Source organism: Lontra canadensis, unplaced genomic scaffold (genome assembly GCF_010015895.1).
Source record: "Lontra canadensis isolate GAN:19392208 unplaced genomic scaffold, GSC_riverotter_1.0 scaffold40, whole genome shotgun sequence".
Classification (NCBI taxonomy): domain Eukaryota; kingdom Metazoa; phylum Chordata; class Mammalia; order Carnivora; family Mustelidae; genus Lontra; species Lontra canadensis.
Genome location: NW_022631034.1, coordinates 10,952,853 through 10,973,282, shown reverse-complemented (window position 1 = coordinate 10,973,282; position 20,430 = coordinate 10,952,853). Strand labels below are relative to the sequence as shown.

General features: G+C 35.3%; 1 protein-coding gene across 8 annotated transcripts in view; it reads left to right on the top strand.

Moving 5' to 3' along the window:
• The window catches only part of ZZZ3 (zinc finger ZZ-type containing 3), a 111,245-nt gene that overhangs the window by 72,792 nt on the left and 18,023 nt on the right, over positions 1-20,430 (top strand). For all 8 annotated transcript variants that reach the window (XM_032870142.1, XM_032870140.1, XM_032870141.1 and 5 more), the window contains one exon: positions 19,530-19,668. In XM_032870142.1, coding sequence (XP_032726033.1) covers positions 19,530-19,668 — 139 coding nt within the window. The remainder of the gene's footprint in view (positions 1-19,529; positions 19,669-20,430) is intronic.

The window sequence follows — 20,430 nt, the reverse complement described above, 5'->3', positions numbered from 1 at the left end:
AGCCTCATTTATCTCTCTCTATTTTAAACCTAAGTGATTCTAATATTCAGCCAGGTTTGGAAACCTTGCAATATATAGTTTTAGAACCCATCCAAAGCATTTAATGCTGAGATCAAGAAAAATTTTTTTTAATGATTCAACTTAAAAGGGGGAAATTTCAGATTGGTTTTTCTATTAAAACATTTTTGTTATAAATTTATTTATTATTAGGGGAAAAACTTATAAACTTCACATTATGTATTTTCTCTTTTTTTCATTTTGCCTCTTTAAAGTGAGCACTCATCTTTATTAAACATAACTCTGTTCTAAATCTACAACAATAATAAGAAATGCTTATATTGTTTATAGGCTATTAGATGGCCCAGAATTTTAAAGGGCCAGTCCAAATAGCAGACGTGAGAAGTGGTTTTACCGAAATATGTTGTATTTGATCATATTTTTATTAATTTGGCCATACTTTTGAAGAGAACTAATAAGGATTTATAAATTATCAGATACAGTTTTCTTCACTTTTTGTATATATAAATTTTCAGTGAAAGCTAACAAATATATTTTGTTAAATGTTAGATAGAATTTATTCTTAAAGTAGTTTAAATCAGTTGAAACATTTTTTTTTAAACTTTCTTAAGAATTTTAAATGATCTAATCCATCTGTGGGGTGGATTTCTATCAACTGACACTTATTAATTCAGCAAGTGTCTGTTGAGTGCCTGCTTCATGCTAGTGGAGTGCTGGTTGCTGGAGATACATGAACAGATAGGTCACCTGCTTTAATAAAATGTGGTGTATTATATATAACTATTGCAAGGTCATCTATATTTTTATGTGTCCAGTACTCTCAGATTTATTTATTTTTCTGGAAGATTTCCTTTTGTCAAAAGAGAAATATGAAATGTTAGGTGTCATCTGCACTTGAAGGTCAGTGTGAAATGATGATAAACACTTATGAAATATTAATTAAGCTGGTAAGAAAAAGTGTTTGCCAGGATCATCAAAGTTCTATGTCATTGTTTGCCCCTGTCCCCCATCTTCCCCATTCAGAGTCTGATATTGGAAAAATGAAAGTCTCAGATCTCATAAAAACTAACATTTTGGTTAAATTTGGTGTACAGTTCGAGAAAAAAATTTAAGATGTCAGATACTTTGTTGGTGAGTACATTTTCATTAGTTTTGAATGTGATTCTTTAAAACTTTTCATGTTCTGAAATTTATTATAGACTTAATATTCTGACTTCATAGTGATAAATCATAACAAGGGGCTAAAAATTTGAATGACTGGTTCTTTTTGAGAATCTTCCATAGTTTACATTTTATTCAGGTATTTTATAAGTGTTTTGCAACTTTAGTTTAAGGGAACTATCAGTACTTCTTATAATTGCATGAATATTTCATACTTTGGGTGATTTAGAGGATTTTGGTGCTTGATAATTTTGATTTTTTTCTTTGGTTTCTAGTTTGTTAGAAATAAGACCTTAGATACGAATTTTTTTTTTTTTTTTTAAGAAGTAACTCTTTGAAACTTAATGTAACTTAAAAAACCATGGAAAACTTACCTTGTCTTGTTTAAAATGTTTAAAAGATTCCTGGGCCTACATTTAGAGGTTGTTAGAAATAGATATTATTTTTTCATTTCTAGACCTAATAATTTATATCTATGTACAGAGTCCAAGATTTAACTAATTAATTTAAGTACCTTAGAGAGTAAAAAAATTATAGTGGCTTGTTAATCATGCTTGTAATCATATAAAAAATAATGGTTGTGTAAGACCTGCATCTAATATTGACTTATTAAGTGTTCTGAAGAGTATGTGAGAGCGCCTGGGTGGTTCAGTGGGTTGAGCCTCTGCCTTAGGCTCAGGTCATGATCTCAGGGTCCTGGGATCAAGCTCCGCATTGGGCTCTCTGCTCAACAGGGAGCCTGCTTCCTCCTCTCTCTCTCTCTCTGCCTGCCTCTCTGCCTACTGGTAATCCCTCTCTGTCAAATAAATAAATAAAATCTTTAAAAAAAAAAAGTATGTGAAACTCTCGTTGGTCACTGGAACAGTAAATTAAGACTTCCTAAGTATTTCAGGGCTAGGGTAGTTAACTTTGCTTAAAGCTGGTGCATCAGTATTAGTCAGCAAACATGCAGTCTGGGCTCCTGTTTCTTTGCTCTGGCTTAATTCAGTTCAGCAAACATCTGTTGAGTACTTACTGTAAGCTTGGCCTAGTCTTAGATACCACATATTATAAAGGTAAGTTAGATTTGGTTTGGTCCCTTACCCCAGGAGAAACACATTTTAATCTACTACCCATTTTCTTCCCTATTTGTATTTTAGTTACATGAGTCTTGCTTTTGGTTCTTTCGACTATTTTGCTCCCTTTCACCATTAGACTTTTTTCTTGTATCTCCAGTGTCTCAATTAATTAGGAGAATATTTATGAACCTGTTACTTTTCCATAACATTTGAGATGTGATTACAGTGTATTTGTTTATGCCTTTCCTTTTGTTTTCCTTCCCTAGTAATTGGTGCAGAATAGAAAGGCAACTGATAATTGGAAAATAAGTACATGAAAGAATGTACAGAGTTTTTTTTATTCCCTTAACAACTCTAATTTTTCTATATTTGCCTTTATCCTTGTCTTTATTTTTTTCTTGAAAGACTTATTTATTCTCTGCTCAGCAGGGAGCCTGCTTCCTCCTCTCTCTCTGTCTGCCTCCTCCTCTCTCTCTGTCTGTCTCTGCCTACTTGTGATATCTGTCTGTCAAATAAATAAATAAATAAATAAAATCTTTAAAGACCTATTTATTAATTTTAGAGAAACAAAAGCAAGAGAGGGAGAGCAGGCACATGGCAGGGGAGGGGCAGAGGAGAGGGAGAGAGATTCCCAAGCAGATTCCACACTGAGCACAGAGCCTGATGCAGGGCTCAGTCTCATGACCCTGAAATCACAACATGAGCTGAAACCAGGAGTTGACTGCCCAACCACCATGCCACCAAGGTGTCCCCTTGTGTCCTTTTCTTATCTGGCTTAAATTACCTGATCTTTAAGAACATAGCTCTCTTGCCACATTTTTTCTTCCCCTCTCCCATTGTTTTTCCTTTGTTACAACTGAAAAGAAGTCACATACTTCTGCATACTGGTACCACTATAAATTCATGATTTCCAGTTACAAAGTGGGGCCTCTTGGGTGGCCTGGACCTGCCATATTTCCCTAGTCAGTTTTTCTTTGTGACTATTTAAGATCTCTTTAACTCTTGCTAAGCCACCAGGCCCTCACTTCGCAGGTGATCTTGCTTTCTGCTGCATTAGAAAATAGAAGGTAGCAGAGGAGAACTACCTCAGTCAACATCCTGCCACATAACTTATCTGCATCTGTACCTGTAGTTTGTTAAGTGAGAGTGTAGCCTACTGATTATGCTCTTGGGAGTCAGAGAGGCTTAGTTGGGTTCAGATCTTTCACTTGAAACCTTGGCAAGTTACTTAACCTTGAGGTTTTGTTTCCTCATTTATAAAAAGAGAGTAATAATATATACAGGGGTGCTAGCAGTTGTAAAGAGCATAATATCTTATAAGTAGTAAACTTTTAATTCGAAATGATGGTGATGATGATGATAATAAATGATCTTTAAGTAAATGGACGGATTTCTTTTTTTCCTGCCTGAGGCTAAGCCTTCCACCATTGAATTGAGCTCCATTCCCTCTTAACTTTCTTTTAGGAACCTTGCTCTATTTGTTATTACTCTTACTTTTCAGAATCAGTCTTTCCAGTAGCCCTTTCCCATCAGCATTTACACGTTTCAGTCTTTACTGATTTAAAAATCATCTCATACTCCATATACTTTTTCAACTATTTTTCTGTTTACTTTCCTTAACAGCTAAATTTCTTGAATAGGTTGAGTAATTTGCCAGTTTCCAGGTACCAGGAGGGACTCTGAAAAGAGAAAAGTGATAACTTTTCTTATAGAGGCCTGACTGTATTTTCAGGATTGTTGGTGAAACCTTAATGCAAAAGAAAATACCCTTTGAAATGCATTAGAAATTACATTTTGGGGCACGTGGGTAGCCACGTGTCTGCCTTTGGTTGTGTCTGCCTTTTTCTCAGTTCATGAACCTGGGGTCCTAGGATTGAGCCCTGTATCAGGCTCCCTGCTCCCTCTGCCCCTTCCTACCATTCATATGCTTACTCTCCCTCTCTTTCTGTGTGTCTCACTATCAAATAAAATCTAAAAAAAAAAAATTATACTTCTGGTTAAATATACATTGAGAAAATACACAATGAAGACTTTGGAAAGGGGCAAGTGTTTTTGTACAATTGTTGGAGGCTGTCAGAATTCCTCTTTAATTATGAATGACAAATGTTTTATTTAAAATATTGTTTATGGTCCATTCAAGAAAAAAAATGATATTCTTTCTCTTCTGTTGCATTCTGTTATTGAGTTAGTATTTGTACTAGTAGGTGAATAGGGGGAGTTGTTAAATAGGCTAATTTTATTACTATTCTGCTATTTAAAAATAAGGCAGGAAATTAAGGCTTCATTTAGGTTTTTGGTCATTTCTGAATTTTAGATATAAGCTAATTTTCCTAGTGTATACAATCTAAGCTCAATATTGCACATAGATTAGGATATATAAATAATCATATTATGGAAAAAATTAATGGCAAGAATCTGCCAGTATTTAACCTTTCCAAGTTTTGGTTATGCCATCTATAAAGTGGTACAAATACCTGTTTCAGAGGGGTTTTGATCAATAATAAATATAATCATATATATGAATATAATTTATATTCTAAATATTCATAGGAAGAGTACAACGAAGATAACAATAGCTGTACAAAGTGTAAAATTAATAGTACAAGTATAATGAAATTATAAGGTAGTAGTGTCAATACAAGAGGTAAAAAATATTTTTATTCCACCTTGTGATTTTAAAATTTTATATAAATCCAGCTGGTACCAGATGCTTATACACCAAAAAAAAAAAACAAAAAAACAACCCACAGACTTCTACCACTTCTTTAAGTACATTGTGCTGTGAATATGTTGGTCTAATACATATTATTATGTAACTTATAATTGTTTATATATATATATATACATACATACATATATATATATTTATATATATATATATATATGAATGATGATGTATCATACTAAATGGAAGAAACTGTTGTTCTTAACCTTTTCTTCCCCTTCCCCCCACCCAGCCTCCCCAACAGAATGTATTTTTTAGGAGTATATTGCCATGCCAGGCATTGTGGTGTGCATTTTAATGTCGCTACTGTGCTGAAGCACTAAAGCTAAAAGACTAGAATTGTGCTTAGTGACTTAAGGTGGGTAACCATAACAGGTCTGGAAGTTACATTTATTTGACAGAGATTTTATATATTTTTTAAAAGTTTTTATTTTATTTATTTATTTGACAGGAGAAAGAGATCACAAGTAGGCAGAGAGGTAGGCAGAGTGGCGGGTGGGTGGGGGGAAGCAGGATCCCCACTGAGCAGAGAGCCCGATGCGGGGCTCGATCCCAGGATCCAGAGATCATGACCTGAGCCGAAGGCAAGGCTTAACGCGCTGAGCCACCCAGGTGCCCCGACAGAGATTTTATATTTGGAATGCCCTAGCAGTTACCTTTTTTTTTTTTTTTTTAAGATTCTATTTTTTTAACAGAAAGAGTGGGAGAGCGAGAGAGTGCAAGCAAGGGGAGTGGCAGAAAGAGAGAAGCAGGCTCCCCACTGAGCAGGGAGCCTGATGTGGAGCTCGATGTCAGGACCCTGGGATTATGACCTGAGCCGAAGGCAGACACTTAACTGACTGAGCCACGCAGGCACCCCTAGCAGTTACCACTTTTAAGCAGAATAGAGATAATATCTAGAAAGGTGTTTTGAACAGGTTTTCATATTGAACAGAGATAGCAGTTGAGAATTACTTATAAACTGGTCCATTCTAGAACCATTAGAGTTATTATTCAATGTGATAAAGTTTAACCAGGAGTAAATGACAGTAAATTTGCTAACAAATTTTTTAACATAATTAGATAGGCTCTCTTAAATTCTTATATTTCAACTTAAATATATACCTAAAATAAATATTTAACCCTTTTGCTATTCTATGACAGCAGAGCAATAGTGGCTACAGGGAAGATTGTAAGATTGGTTGATTGATTTTTAAAATATATTTATTTAGGGATGCTTAGGTGGCCTAGTTGGTTAAGCATCTGCCTTCGGCTTGGGTCATGATCTGGAGTCCTGGGATCCAGCCCCCATTAGCCTCTGCTCAGCAGGGAGTCTGCTACTCTTTCTCCCTGTCACCCTGTTTGTGATCTCTCTCTCTCTCTCTCTCTGTGTCTCTGTATCTCATGGTCTCAAATAAATAAAGTCTTTCAAAATTTTTATTTATTTTAGAGGGGGGAGAGGAGAGCAAGAACCTGGGGGGTGAATAGGAGCAGAGGGAGAGGGTAAGAGTCTCAAGAAGATTCTGCATTGAGCCTAGAACCCAGTGCAGGGCTCAATCTCATGACCCTGAGATCACCACCAGAGCCAAAACCAAGAGTTGGACACTTAACTGACTGTGCCACCCAGCACCCCTACAAGATTTATTTTAATTTAATTATTTTATTTTAGTTTTAAAAAATGTTTTATTTAAACAGGTTTTTGTTTTGTTTTGTTTTTTAAGTTTTTTTTAAGGGGCGCCTGGGTGGGTTAGTCATCTAAGCATCTGAGTCTTAATTTTGGTTCGGGTCATGATCTTAGGGTCATGCAATGTAGTTTGTGGAGCCTGCTTAAGATTCTCTCCCTTTGCCCCTCTCCACCCCTCCCCCACCCCGCCACCCCAACTGCTCTCTGATAGGTGCAAACTCTCTTCTTTAAAAAAAATAGTATTTTAAAGAACAATTTTGGATTTACAGAAAAATCAAGACTATATTACAGAATTCCCTTACATACCCTACCTCTTTTCCCTTATTTCCCCTATTTTTAATATTTTAGTATGATATTAGTTATAACTAAGCAATATTAATACATTATCATCTAAAACCTGTACTTTATTAGTTTTTACCCATTATCTTTTTTCTGTTCTGAAATCCCATCTAGGATACCAATTAGATTTAATTTTCATGTCTCCTGAGGCTTCTCTTTGACTGGCAGTCTCAGACTTTCCTTGTTGATGACCTAGGCAGTTTTGAGGGGTACTGGTCAGGTATTAATATTCCTTTATTGGAATTTGCCTGATGTTTTCCTCATGATTAGGCTGGGGTAGAAGGTGTGGGGAAGAAGAACACAGAGGTAAAGTGCCATTTTTATCACATCATACTGAGGGTATGTTACTATTACTATGATGTAGTGCTGTTGATGTTGACTTGATTACTTGGCTGAGGTAGTATCTGTCAGGTTCCTCCACTGTATTCTTTTTTCCTCACCCTTTCCATACTGTATTTTGGAAAGAAGTTACTCCATGCAGCACACACTTAAGGATTGGGGAGTTAGGTTCTCTTTCCTTGAGGGCAGAGTGTCTACATAAATTATTTGAAATTCTGCTTGGGAGATTTTTCTTTTGTCATTCAATTATTTATGTCAGTATGGACTCAAATATTTATTTTTATGCCTTGGGTTATAATTTAGTCCTATTTTATTTTGTTGCTCAAATTGTTCTGGCTTTGGCCATTGGGAACTTCTCTCTTGGCTCCTATGTCTCATCAAGGTGGTGTATTTTTGGGAGGGGTGTGTATGTGTGTGTACTAACCTTTGTATAAACACATATCCATAAATTTTTAAAAAATTTTATTTGAGAGAGAATAAGAGAGCATAAGTAGAGGGAGAGGAAGTAGCAGGCTCCCCACTGAGCAGGGAGCCAAGCAGAGAGATCGATCCCAGGACTCTGGGATCATGAGCTAAAGGCAGACACCTAACCGACTGAGCCACCTGGGCTCCCCTCCATAAATATTTTGTATATAGTCATCTGCATCTCTACTAAGCTAAACATGAGTTCATATTTTGACTTTTTCTCTAATCCCTTATATTAACCTCTGGATCATTCTAGCTCCTCCCCTTGTTTATCTGTAAATTACCAGTCCAGCATTGGCCAACTTGGTCATCTATCACCATTTATTTGTTTAATTCCAATATAAATGTATAGCAGTATTAGAATTGTTAACTCTGGGAAATAACTACATCAGTTAGAATATGTGCTTATGTGCATTTCCTTTTGCCTTTAGTGTTAGCAATGCCACGCATCTCCGAAGCTACCTAGGTCAGGACGTTTTCCTTTTTACCCCTAGTGAGATTTATAATACAGTTAGATCTTCCATCAGTTTATATTCCTTCCTAGGATGCCCTGACCTTCTAAATGATTTTTTTTTTATTTGCATAATGGTTCACTTTTTTGTCCTTTAAAGGTTTATGGTTTTGACAGATGCATAATGTATGCATCCAAAATTGCAGTGTTATTTAGAATAATTTCATGAGTATAAAAACATCACCTTTGTGTCTGTCATGTTCGACCCTCCTGTCTTCCTCTCAACTTCTGAACTTTTTACTGCCCTTGTAGTTTTATCTTTTATAAAATGTCATATAATTGAAATCGTAATATATAGCCTTTTCAAACTGAAGAAATTTAATTTTAAAATGCTCTTTTCTAGTATCCTTAGAAATTTGGTCTTGGAATGACCTTGGTTTAAGTCTCATCCAGATTTCCACCTAATATGACACCCCTACTGTATCTTTTGAATCGTGATCATTCAGTATCAGTTTGAGCTTAATACTGACAGAGAACTCACTACTTCATGAAATCTTTGCTTTTATTGAGCCTCAGATTCTTCTCTAGAACAACTGCTCAGTGATGTGAGTCTGACTTTGAGGTAACTTGAACTATGTCTCTTCCTTTTTCTGTATAGCAAACTTTCATATCTTGAAGACAGTTTTAATAGGTTCTCTTGGATTATCTATAATTCTTCTCACTTTTCTGCTTTTCAGAACCCTAGCTGGTTAACAACTTTTGAGTATACTTCAGTGTTAAATATGTTGTTCAGAATGTAATCTTATACATTGGCTATATTGCTTTCTTTGTGGTTTCTTTTGCCATTTCCTCAAATTTATGTTAACACTTTGCAGCCATATTAGCCTTCCAAATGCAAAGATTTTCTTAAATCATCATCGTTCAAAACTTGGCAGCTGCTCTCTGTTGCATTAGAGTGGTATTTCTTCATGAAGGACATGTTTCAGAATTGTCTGTGGAGTTTTTGTTTTTAAAAATAGGTGCTCAAGCTCTATCTCTAGGAGTTCTGGAAATGGAAAGTGATGGTAGAGACTCTTTTATTTTGTAGAAGAGGAGACTGAAGGCCTGATAGGCTGATCTTTTTGATCTTCTCAGAATGGGACTAGAACCCGTTTTTCTTGGTCCTGTTGGATCTATAGTTCTTTCATTTAAAGATTTTTATTTTGTGTTCTTAACTTCCCCTCATGTATTTACTCTGGACTATCACTGTTATTTCAATGTGTGTCACACTTAACCTGCCTTTGTGTTTTCCTTGCACTGTTCTACCTGGAATATCTTAACCTTCTTTTATATTGAAATACACAAATTTTCAGTGTTTACTTGGTTTTTACTTCTTCTATGAAATAGTGTTTGTGTCTCCCAGGAATGATCACTTTGTTTATAACATGGTTGGTCAAATTTTATTTATGTTTTCCTCTTGCAGTATATTAATCATTATAATTTTTGTTGATGTTGGGAATTGACTAGAAATTTTATAAGCTTCTTTGTCTTTCAGTATTTAAATAAGCAACTACCAGTATACACATGCATACTGTCTTACCTTAATTATAATGATCATGATGTAGGATTGCATGTTGATTATACTTGTATCCTTCAGAATGGCTGACACAGTGCTATATATACAGTGAGCGTACTTGGTAAAGTGTTTGGTTTCATACAAGTTTAAGCTAATGTTATGTGTTTTTGAGCAGCTCCTTCACACTTTAACATCATAATTGAACTTAGGATCGGTTGGGGAGCTCACAATTTTCTGTGTCTCTTAAGGCAAGTTGATGCCATCTTATACTTGTTTGGCTGCTTTGTAGTTCAACCATTTTTTTGTTTATGTGGTTAAATTTCATCTTGTCTAGTATTCTAGCTTGCTTGTTATTTTTTAATCCTGATTTTTTTCATCTACAGTATTTGCTAACCTTCTCAGCTTCATGTCATCCATAAATTTGGTAAGTATGCCTTTTATCTGTCCCTCTAAGTCTTACATATGGAAAAGGACCAAGGCTGTATGTATCTTTAGCATACCTAAAAAACTTACAAGAACATACATACCATTATAATAGTGTTCTATATACAGTCATGTAACTGCTGAGAAGTCACCTAAATAACTATTCAGTTATTCATATATTCTTTCATGATTTTGTTTTCATTTTTATGAGCACTTTCTGTGTCTCTTGAATCTTACTGTGCTATAGAATAGTACAAGAAATAGAAAAATGGCCTTCCTCTCAAGGATCGCACAATATAAAATAAAATAAATGAGATAAGACATACTTAAAAACCAGTGGGATAGGTGCACCATAAGATTCTTGCCTTCAGGAAATACACTATTCATTGACCTACAGCCAGAACAGCCAATTTCTTCATAAACCAAAGCCATTATATTTTTACATAACTTCATTTTAGAAGTAACCACCGCGAGAGTAAAGCCAGTAATATATCATGAGTAGACATTGTGAAGCAGGAGACACTTATCCCTTAGATCTTTTTCTTTTTTAAAAATACTTTGTTTGTTTATTTGAGAGAGAGAGTGTGTGAGCGATAGAGCACAAGTGGGGGTAACAGCAGAGAGGGAGAAGCAGGCTCCCCGCTGAGCAGGGAGGTCCTGGGATCATGACCTGAGCCAAAGGCAGCCGCTCAACTGACTGAGCCATCTAGGTGCCCCTCCCTTAGATCTTTTTAAATAACTTTAGAGAGCAGTTACTTGGCATACATATTAATATGGGCAGAGCTGATAAACTCAGGTCTCAAATAGAATGTTGAAGAAAACAGTGACAATGCTGTATTAAAATGTATACAATATTAAGTGAGTCCATCCCTGATCAAATAATGAGTGACCAGGATTTTTTTTTTGTATTTTTATTTTAATTCCAGTGTAGTTCACATTCAATGTTATATTAGTTTCAGGTGTACAATATAGTGATTCAACAATTCTGTACATTACTCATGCTCATCACAACAAGTGTACTCCTTAATCCCTATCACCCATTTTCATGCATCCACCCACCACCCACCTCCCCTCTGGTAACCATCAGTTTGTTTTGTATTAGAGTTATGAGTCTGTTTCTTGGATTCTCTCTCTCTCTCTCTTTTATTGCTTTGCTCATTTGTTTCTTAAATTCCACATATGAATGGAAACATATGGTATATGTCTTTATCTGACTGACTTATTTCACTTAGCATTTTATAGTGAGTGACCAGAATTGAACATATGGCTTATAATCCTAGAATTTTTCACCTTGAAAAGAGCTTTTGCAACTACTTATCTGGTCCATTCTTCTCATTTTGTAGCTGAGGAGTCCAAAGGCCCAAGGTTTAATGGCTTGAATAAGCTCCCATAGTTAGTTGCTGATAGAGCTGGAACTTGAACCCGGACTCCTCTGTGAATCTTAAATAAAGTTCTAAAAGTATAAATGTTCTCTCTATAACATTTTCTTCCTAGAAAGCTTTCCCATTTAAAAAAATGTTCAGTATCTCATGCATATAATACTAAAGAAATACATGCAGGTACAGAGTAACTGTGAAATCAAACAGCCTGTAATTGTTCAACCACAATCCAGGTTGTGATACACAATATGAATAGTACTCCAGAAGTCCTCCTTTGTGAATAGTTCCTTAGTTACATTTCCTTACTTTTCTTACTTTCATGAAAATCCTTCTTTGTTCTTTTTTAAAAGGTTTTACCATTTACATGTGTATCCCTAAATAAGAAAGTTTAGTTTTTGAACCACACTGCTTATACTCTGTTATATTACATTTATGATACTCATCTGTGTTGGTACACATAGATGTATGTTCATTTTCATTACTGTATAATATTCCATTGTATATCTATACCACAGTTTATCTGTTTTTCTTAGGTGGACATTTGGGTTATTGCTGGTTTTGGATTATCATGACTAAGACCGCAGTAAATACATGCCACTGTATATTCAGGAGTTTCTTGAGGTTACTACATACTACATATGGGATGTCTGGGTCTTGGGGTATATAAGTTTTCAGCCTTACTAGTTAATTACAAACTGAGATAATACTAGTCCATTCTGAGAGGGCGGTTTACTTCCTTTTCACTCTTACTCCTAGGGTGTAGTCTGGCCTACAGTCCAGTTTTGATCTTCTGTCATTTTAAGCTATCAGAAGCACTGCTCAGCTTCCCCTTCTGGATCAATAAATTGCTCCAGGGCAAAAGTGCCCCCAGACATGTTTTAACTTTCTGGTTTTCATCTTATGATGGATCTTAATTTGGTACCATCTCATGATTCTGTTAGCTCTTTGTGACTTTTAAGAGCTTTTATTTATTTATTTATTTATTTATTTATTTTTAAAATTTCTTTTCAGCGTAACATTATTCATTGTTTTTGCACCACACCCAGTGCTCCATGCAATACGTGCCCTCCCTAATACTCACCACCTTGTTCCCCCAACCTCCCACCCCCTGCCCCTTCAAGACCCTCAGGTGGTTTTTCAGAGTCCATAGTCTCTCATGGTTCACCTCCCCTTCCAATTTCTCCCAACTCCCTTCTCCTCTCCATCTCCCCATGTCCTCCATGTTATTTGTTATGCTCCACAAGTAAGTGAAACCATATGATAATTGACTCTCTCTGCTTAACTTATTTCACTCAACATAAGAGCTTTTAAGTAGTTTTTCCAGCTTGTCTTCAGTGAATTTGCCTGAAATTTCTGAAAGAGAAAATTTATCCCCATTGAGCTTTTAGTTTTAATTATCATATTTAAAAAATTGGAATTTGCTTCCTTTTCAAAGCACCTTAGTCAGTTTTTGTAGTTTCCTGTTCCTTGTAGCTGTTTTCAAGCCTGTCTTTTATTACTCTCTGTCTTGCTTTTTTGTATGCTTGGTAATTTTTAAATAGGAGCTCTTTACTTTCTTTGGAAAATTCTTTATGGGTTATCCTTGAGGCCTAAAATGAGTATGTATTTTTCCAGATAAAATTGTATTTGCTTCTGTGGGTATCTCAGTGTGGGATGGGTGTATGTGCATTAGTCCAGAAGCCCTGCTTTAAATTTTACTCATGGCTTTGGTTGTTTAAGGCCACCAGGTAATATGATTTGGACTGTCTTGTGGTAACAGCTTTTTGTGGTTGAAATTTTTATCTGCTCCTTTTCTCAGTCCCAAAGCAGCTTTTCTATGGGATGGGGGTGAAAGGTACAGAAGCCTGAAGGACGAGCATCTCCTATTCATCTGCCTACCTCAGTGGCTTTGTCTTCTGTTTTCTGGGCAAGTGAAGTACAGAAAATTGAGCCTAGACTTAACATGGTCCAGTTACGCCTTCACTTAGATTTTGGCCTGTTAATAAAAAGTCTTAGTATCTTACCAGTTTTTCCATGATATTAAAATAAATAGGTACATGTTTTTTTTTTCTTAACTTGTCTTTAATTCAGCATTTTTAGTTATTTTCAATACAGAATTGATCATTATACCTGGAAAAGCATATTACCAGAAGCTGAGGTATTAATTTCTCTCTTAACACAGAATATCATAAAAGGCTTTTTGATCATCTTCTAATGACTCAGATTTTCACAGTAAATGAGAAATCATTTATGAATTATTGCATTTTTGCCGTTCTACACTTTCAGTGTTTGAAACCCTTCATGAAGGCAGAAATAGTATCATATAGCTTTTGTTTACTAAATAGATAATTTTAAAATACATAAGTTCTGCTGATACCAAAATAATTTCTGTTGGTCGTGTATAAATTAAGCTCAGTATTTTGCTGAAAGTAGAAATGCCATACATGATTGAAATGATGGTATAGAGTAATTCGAAGCATTTACCCCCAAAATTTTATACTGGTAAATTGTGTTAGGATAGAATTTGTTACTGCTTAAAATTTTCTAATTGTTATTCCTGAGAACTAGTTCACTTTATATAGTTTTATCCTGTTGAAAATTATATCCAGCATATGTCTCGCTCTTTTTTCCTCTTAGTTCCTCCTGGTCACCAGTGCGTACATGTGTGCATTTGTATACATGTACACACATGTGAAAGCATACTAGTTAGCTTATAAGTTTTTCTATATTCCTTTCCCTTTTCTTTGTACAGTATAGTTAAATGAATATTTTTTTAAAAATTTTCAGTATTTATTTGAGAGAGAGCACTGGGTGAGGAGGGAGAGGCAGAGGGAAAGGGGGGAGAGAGACTCTCCATGCTGTGCTGAGCATGGAGCATGACATGGAGCTCCATCTCATGACTCAGATCACGACCTGAGCTAAAGTCAAGAGTGGGACACTTAACCCACTGAGCCACCAGGCATCCCTGAATACATTTATTTTTATGTTGCCTTCCTCTGTTTTTTTTTCAGTGTTATTTAATTAAGTTCAGTGTTCATAGGATAATCAAACTATTCTTGTTTTTTTAAATCAAACTATTCTTTATCAGCAGCAGAATGTAATGAATTGCTTCTTCATTATTTGTTTTTTATTTAGGAAATTATAAATGTTAAAAGTCTAGAAGAATAGTATGATAGACATCTGTATCCCCTTCAGCTAAATTCATCAGTTGTTAACATTTTTAAATATTCTCTCCTTCTCTCCCTTTCCCCTCATCTTCCTTCCCATGCCATATACTTTTTTTTCAAGCTGTGACATTTAAAAATATATTGTAGACTCATCATCCTTTACTTGAGTATATATCTCCTAAAAAGAAGACTATTCTTTGGAGCACCTGGGTGGCTCAGCCAGTTAAGTGTCTGCCTTCAGCTCAGGTCATGATCCCAGCATCCTGGGATCGAGCTCTGCATTGCGCTCCCTGCTCAGTGGGGAGCCTGCTTCTCCCTCTCCTCTTCCCACCCCCTCGTGCTCTTTCTCTCTCTTTCTCTCCTGCTCTCTCTCTGTACTCTCTCTCAAATAAGTAAATAAAATCTAAAAAAAAAGAATATTCTCTTGTATAACCTTAAGAACTTTATTATACCCCAGTAGTCCGGCATTGATAGAATAAAATGGTATAACCCACAATCTGTATTTATATTTTTCCATCTATACCCAGAAAAATCTCCAAAATGTTTATTTTCCCCCCTGTGGGACCTGTTTCATGATTATATGTTATACTTGGTTGTTATGTCCCTGTATCTTTAATCTAGAGCAGGGCCTAGCAGATTTTTTCTTAAACGGTCAGATAGTAAATATTTTTGGCTTTGGGAATCAGTTGCACTTTGCAACTACTGCAGTCTGCATTATAGTTAGAAAGCAGCCATAGACATTATGTAAACAGATGAGTGTGGCTATGTTCTAATAAAACTTTATTTATAGAGGGGGTCGGGGGCGAGCCCCATGTTGGGCTCCACACTGGTTGTGGAGCCTGCTTAAGATTCTCTCTCCCTCTCCCCCAGTTGTCTCTCTCTCTCTCTCTCTCTCTCTCAAAATAAGTAAATAAATATGCAAACATGTTATTTATAGAAACAGGCTAAAGGTTGTAGCCCCTCTGATCTAGAATAGTTGTCTTTATTTTGTTTTTATTTTTATTTTTTAAGTAGGCCCAGCATGGAGCCCAATGTGTGGCACCTAAACCCACACGACCCCCAAGATCAAGACCCACCAAGCCACCCAGGTGTCCCTAGGATAGTTTTGTTATGTTTTGTTTTTTAAGATTTATTTATTTTTGAGAAAGAGAGCAAGAGGGAGGGGCAGAGGGAGAGACAGTGTCTTAAGCAGACTTCCTGCAGCGTGGGGCTTGATGCTGCAACCCTAAGATCGTGACCTGAGCCAAAATCAAGAGTTAACGCTTAACTGACTGGGCCACTCAAGTGCCCATATATAAATGTTTTATGTTCACAGATGTGAATAAAGAATTCAAGAGGATTTGGAGAATGAAGGGTAATGAATATAACTTAGATGTAGAATTGAAGAGTATTTATATTTTAGTAAAATATAATTCCACAGTAAAAAAGCTAAACTTGTCTTATTTTATGTTGAAGACATGAAACAATAAAATTAATAATGCTTTGCCACAGGTAAGCTTATTATTTGTAGCAGTGGATTTAGCCTAGAAATGGATTACAAATAATTCTTTATAGATTTAATACAGAGTTGTCCTTGTGGGAATGCTGTAATTATACTTGCGTTCACACAAATATATATACATTCAAAAAATCATTCTACAGATTACTTGGTTGAATGAGTAGCAAAAGTGTGAAAGTAGCAAGTTTTGCTGGAATTTAAGAGTTACAGTATTTTTAGTGCTTGAATTTCCTTTGAATATCTGTATGAACCTCTGTAGTGATTGGGTGCTTTACTGCATTTTTTATTGGTTTCGACTGAGACAGTATTTTTCTTCATATTGTACCTTTATCACAATTTGATTCTGGTTTGACCCTTTATAGCCTATAAAAGTCTATTTCCTTTTCTGTATAGCCATGTGTTAAATAAAGAAAGATGGAAACAAAATTTTATTAGAAGTTTTAATTTTTTAGGTTAAAAATTCTCAGAGTCTTAACTATTCCTCACATCACATCTCCACAATAAGTGGCTGGTGTGATCTTGACAAATTACTTAATCTGTCTTGGTTTCCTTATTTGTAAAATAGTGATAATGGTACCTATCTTGTAAGTTTATCGTGAGAGCTATGTTATTATATTTAAGATACATAAGTCTGGCTTATAGTCTATACATTCAGCAAATGTTGGACACTGTTGTTATTTCTTACTACATTCTTTCTCATCTACCTTGTCTCTTCATGAACCTGTCTGTCTCTCTTAAAGCAGAGCTAAATACAATAGCAGGTGTGATCTGACCAGCCTAGGAAGAGTACAGTGATTAATCCCTCCATTAATTTGGATTAAAGTTTAAGTTTTCTTTTTTAAATTTCACTGTAGAGAATTTCAAATATACAAAAAAGTAGGCTAGGATGATGTACCACACATACCTATCCTCTTCCCCCAACAGCAAGTCCAGTCCTATCCATTCGCTTCCAAACAGTTTTCTTCTCTGGTGTAGTTGTAGCTCCCCTGTTACACCTGTCCATGCCTGATTTGTTTTGATAGTTACTAAAGCTTTTAGGATAGTACCTTATTCTCTTAGTAAATAATTACAAAATTAATGAACAAATGAGCCTTGTCTTGGTTGATGTCTGGATCAGTTTTTAGTAGTTCTGCGTTTGGAGGTGAAGTGGATGGGTGGGTGGGATTGAAAATAGAATTGTCTGTATCATATTGGTTTTTTTTCCTAGTTTTGTATGATTCCTTCCATTTCTGCATAGGAGTATATGTGGTAATCTTACTGGTAAAATCTCTGAGGACTCAAAAGAGTACTCAAATAATTCAAATTAGCTGGTCTGGAAGACTCAAGTTTACCACTTTCTTACAGTCTTTTTGCTTATTCTGGACTTTACAGTGTTTATATAGGAATTTCAATTTGTTAATCATTTATCTTGATTAAAGAGAAGCAAATAGAGTTTAAAGAGTTCTATTTTGTCATCTCTGTTGAAATAATTTAAGTACAGTAAAAATTGTTACAGTTTATTGGTTTCAGAGAGAGGCCTTTCTTCCCAGCATCAACAACTGACTATAGCACTTTTTTCAAGCCTGTGCTTATTTTTTCCATAACTCTGTTCTTACATGTTCCTTATTGTTATTGTACTTTCAGAAGTTTGCTGGAAGTTTAGTAGACTCATAGTCATTTTCATATTAATGATACAGAAGTATGTAAATCTTGCTTAAAACAGAGATCAGTCATAAAGACACCGTGAGAAGTCTTTGGTTATTCAGCTAGTGGGGAAGGAGTTCTGGAGGTGAAGTACGACAGTTAAGAGTATTGTAGAGAGGATAGGTTCTAGTACTTAGCTCACTACCATCATGCTAAGATTGTGTCTTGGTGAACCTGCCTCATGGAAACAGCCAGCACAGGCAGGGTCTGTACACTCCATACACCTCACAGCAAATGGGGCTTCATGGAAATGGGTTTAGACCTGACCTCTGTAACTTATGCAGGAGTGACTTGGTATGGTTCCTGCTTTCCAGTTCTGCTCTAACTTTTAAATGAAGTGTCTCTAGCTTGAGAAGAGACTTACCCTTTAGTGTTACTAGTTTTTACCTTAATTATTATAAACATTTCAAGAGCAAGAATAAGTATGTTTTAAGCAGGGAGCTGGCAAAGTGTCCTGATAGAGAATGCTATGGTGCAATTATGCCTTGCCTGTGAACCTCAAAATTGCATTGTTTTACCTTGGAAAGTTCTAGTTTGCTGACTTCTAAACTTAGAAGATTCAGTATTCTTTTTGATTGCACAAGACATGTCTATTATTTCATTCAAAAATAATTTATTGATCATCTCTGTGCTGGGAAGTGTGCTGCACACTGGATAAACAAAACTGAACTTCTTAGATGTGTTTGCCATTATGGAGTTTACAGTCTAGTTGGGAAAGGCAGTGAAATTTATTTGAAGGTGTAAAGAAAAATTGTGCTTTATCTATATGTTAAGGACTTAACCACTTACTTTGAAGTGAACTTGGAGTAACTTGTTTTTTATTCTTTTTGCAAAGTGTATTTGAACATTGAGGACTTTGGGGCAAACATTTCCGTATGTGCATTGATATTTGAAAACAGACATTAGTCAGAGAGGCAGGGCAATTTGAACCAAAAGAGAGAGAGAAAGAGAATTAACTAGTATATGCATACCATAGTGAGATTTCAGGGTAATGACAAATAGCAGGTTTGTGTGGGTAAAATTATGTGTTGTGCTAAGCAGACCTTTGTAGGTAGGGAGTAAGTAAGTATATTTAAGGCCTTTCTTTGTTAAAAATGTTCAGTACTTAAGAACTGCTTGGAAAGTAAATGTCCTGTAGGGTGGAAATATAATAGAGCAAATGAGAACCATGACACCTGAAATCATGTCTTAATTATTTGACAGTTTGTTTAACTCTGGGCAAGAAAATGTACCTCAGATTCCTTATTACAACAAAGTACAACAGAGGGGCTTAATTTGCAGATCCCTCAGTGCTAAAACCTTACAATTTTATTTTTTACTTAGCAGTTTCTTAATGACTTGTTGGAAAGTCAGGCTGCCCTCTTATTTTCTGTACTTGTTCAGGTTCAAGAGTTAAAAACTTAAGATGGGGAAATAAGGCTTTGCTTTCTCTAACTGATATTTTCTGACTAGGTACTTCGTAACTCAGGAAGACCTCATTTATTCCCAGTAATATGTTTTACTAAACTCTTTCAGGTAACTTTAAAAAGACTGTGTGGCTTAATAGTAGATCATGGCTTGAACTCAGTTTTTATTTATTGTTGTTACTAGAAAATTTTAGTGAGGTATTTTTCTTTGTCTCTGTAGTTATCAGAGACTGTTACAGACGATTGCTGTACTTGAAGCTCAGCGTTCTCAAGCAGTCCAGGACCTTGAAAGTTTAGGCAAACACCAGAAAGAAGCACTAAAAAATCCCATTGGATTTGTGGAGAAACTCCAGAAGAAGGTATATATTGAGCACTTTATAAGATTTATTAAGATATATTTGGTAATAACTTGATTTATTCTTTTAATATGGATATACATTTTTTTAAATGTTTAATTTTTTTCCCTTCTACTACTAACCGTACTACTGAAGGCAGGATATTGCCTTTCCTAAGCACCACCCCCCCAACCCACAAAATATACTCTAATGAAAATAGCTGGGAGGTTTAATTGGATATTTATATTAGGAACTTGATGTTCCATTCCCTAGCCATTTTAAGGATCTTTTCCTATTACCTTTCCCGTCTCGGGTAAAAAGGAAAAGAGGGTTTTCCTTCTTTCATGACTTCAAGATTAATAAAGCAAAAAGAAAACATACTTCAGGAATTATTCACTGCTTAACTTTTGAGGTACTTTTGTAATTTTCCATATAGCATGATAGAAAACATTGGTGATAAAAACGAAAACTATTTTAAATGTCTTTAAGTTAAGGTTGCCAAGTCCATGAGGAGGAAGTATAAATTTTACTTAATTTTGTAATGTTCTTTACTTTGGTGTAAAAATTCCTTTTTTCTTTTTTCCTTAAAACAGAACTTTTGTATTTAACAGTTAACCATTTGAAAGTGATTCATGTTTTTATAACTTTCTTGTGGGTAATGCAAATGTGTATTTATACTGTAGTATGTATCTTGAATTAGGGACTCACTAATTTAATAAATTTGAGAGGCAAAATATTAATCAGCATTGTGTGAAAACATTAATACTGAGAAATTATAAAAAAGAA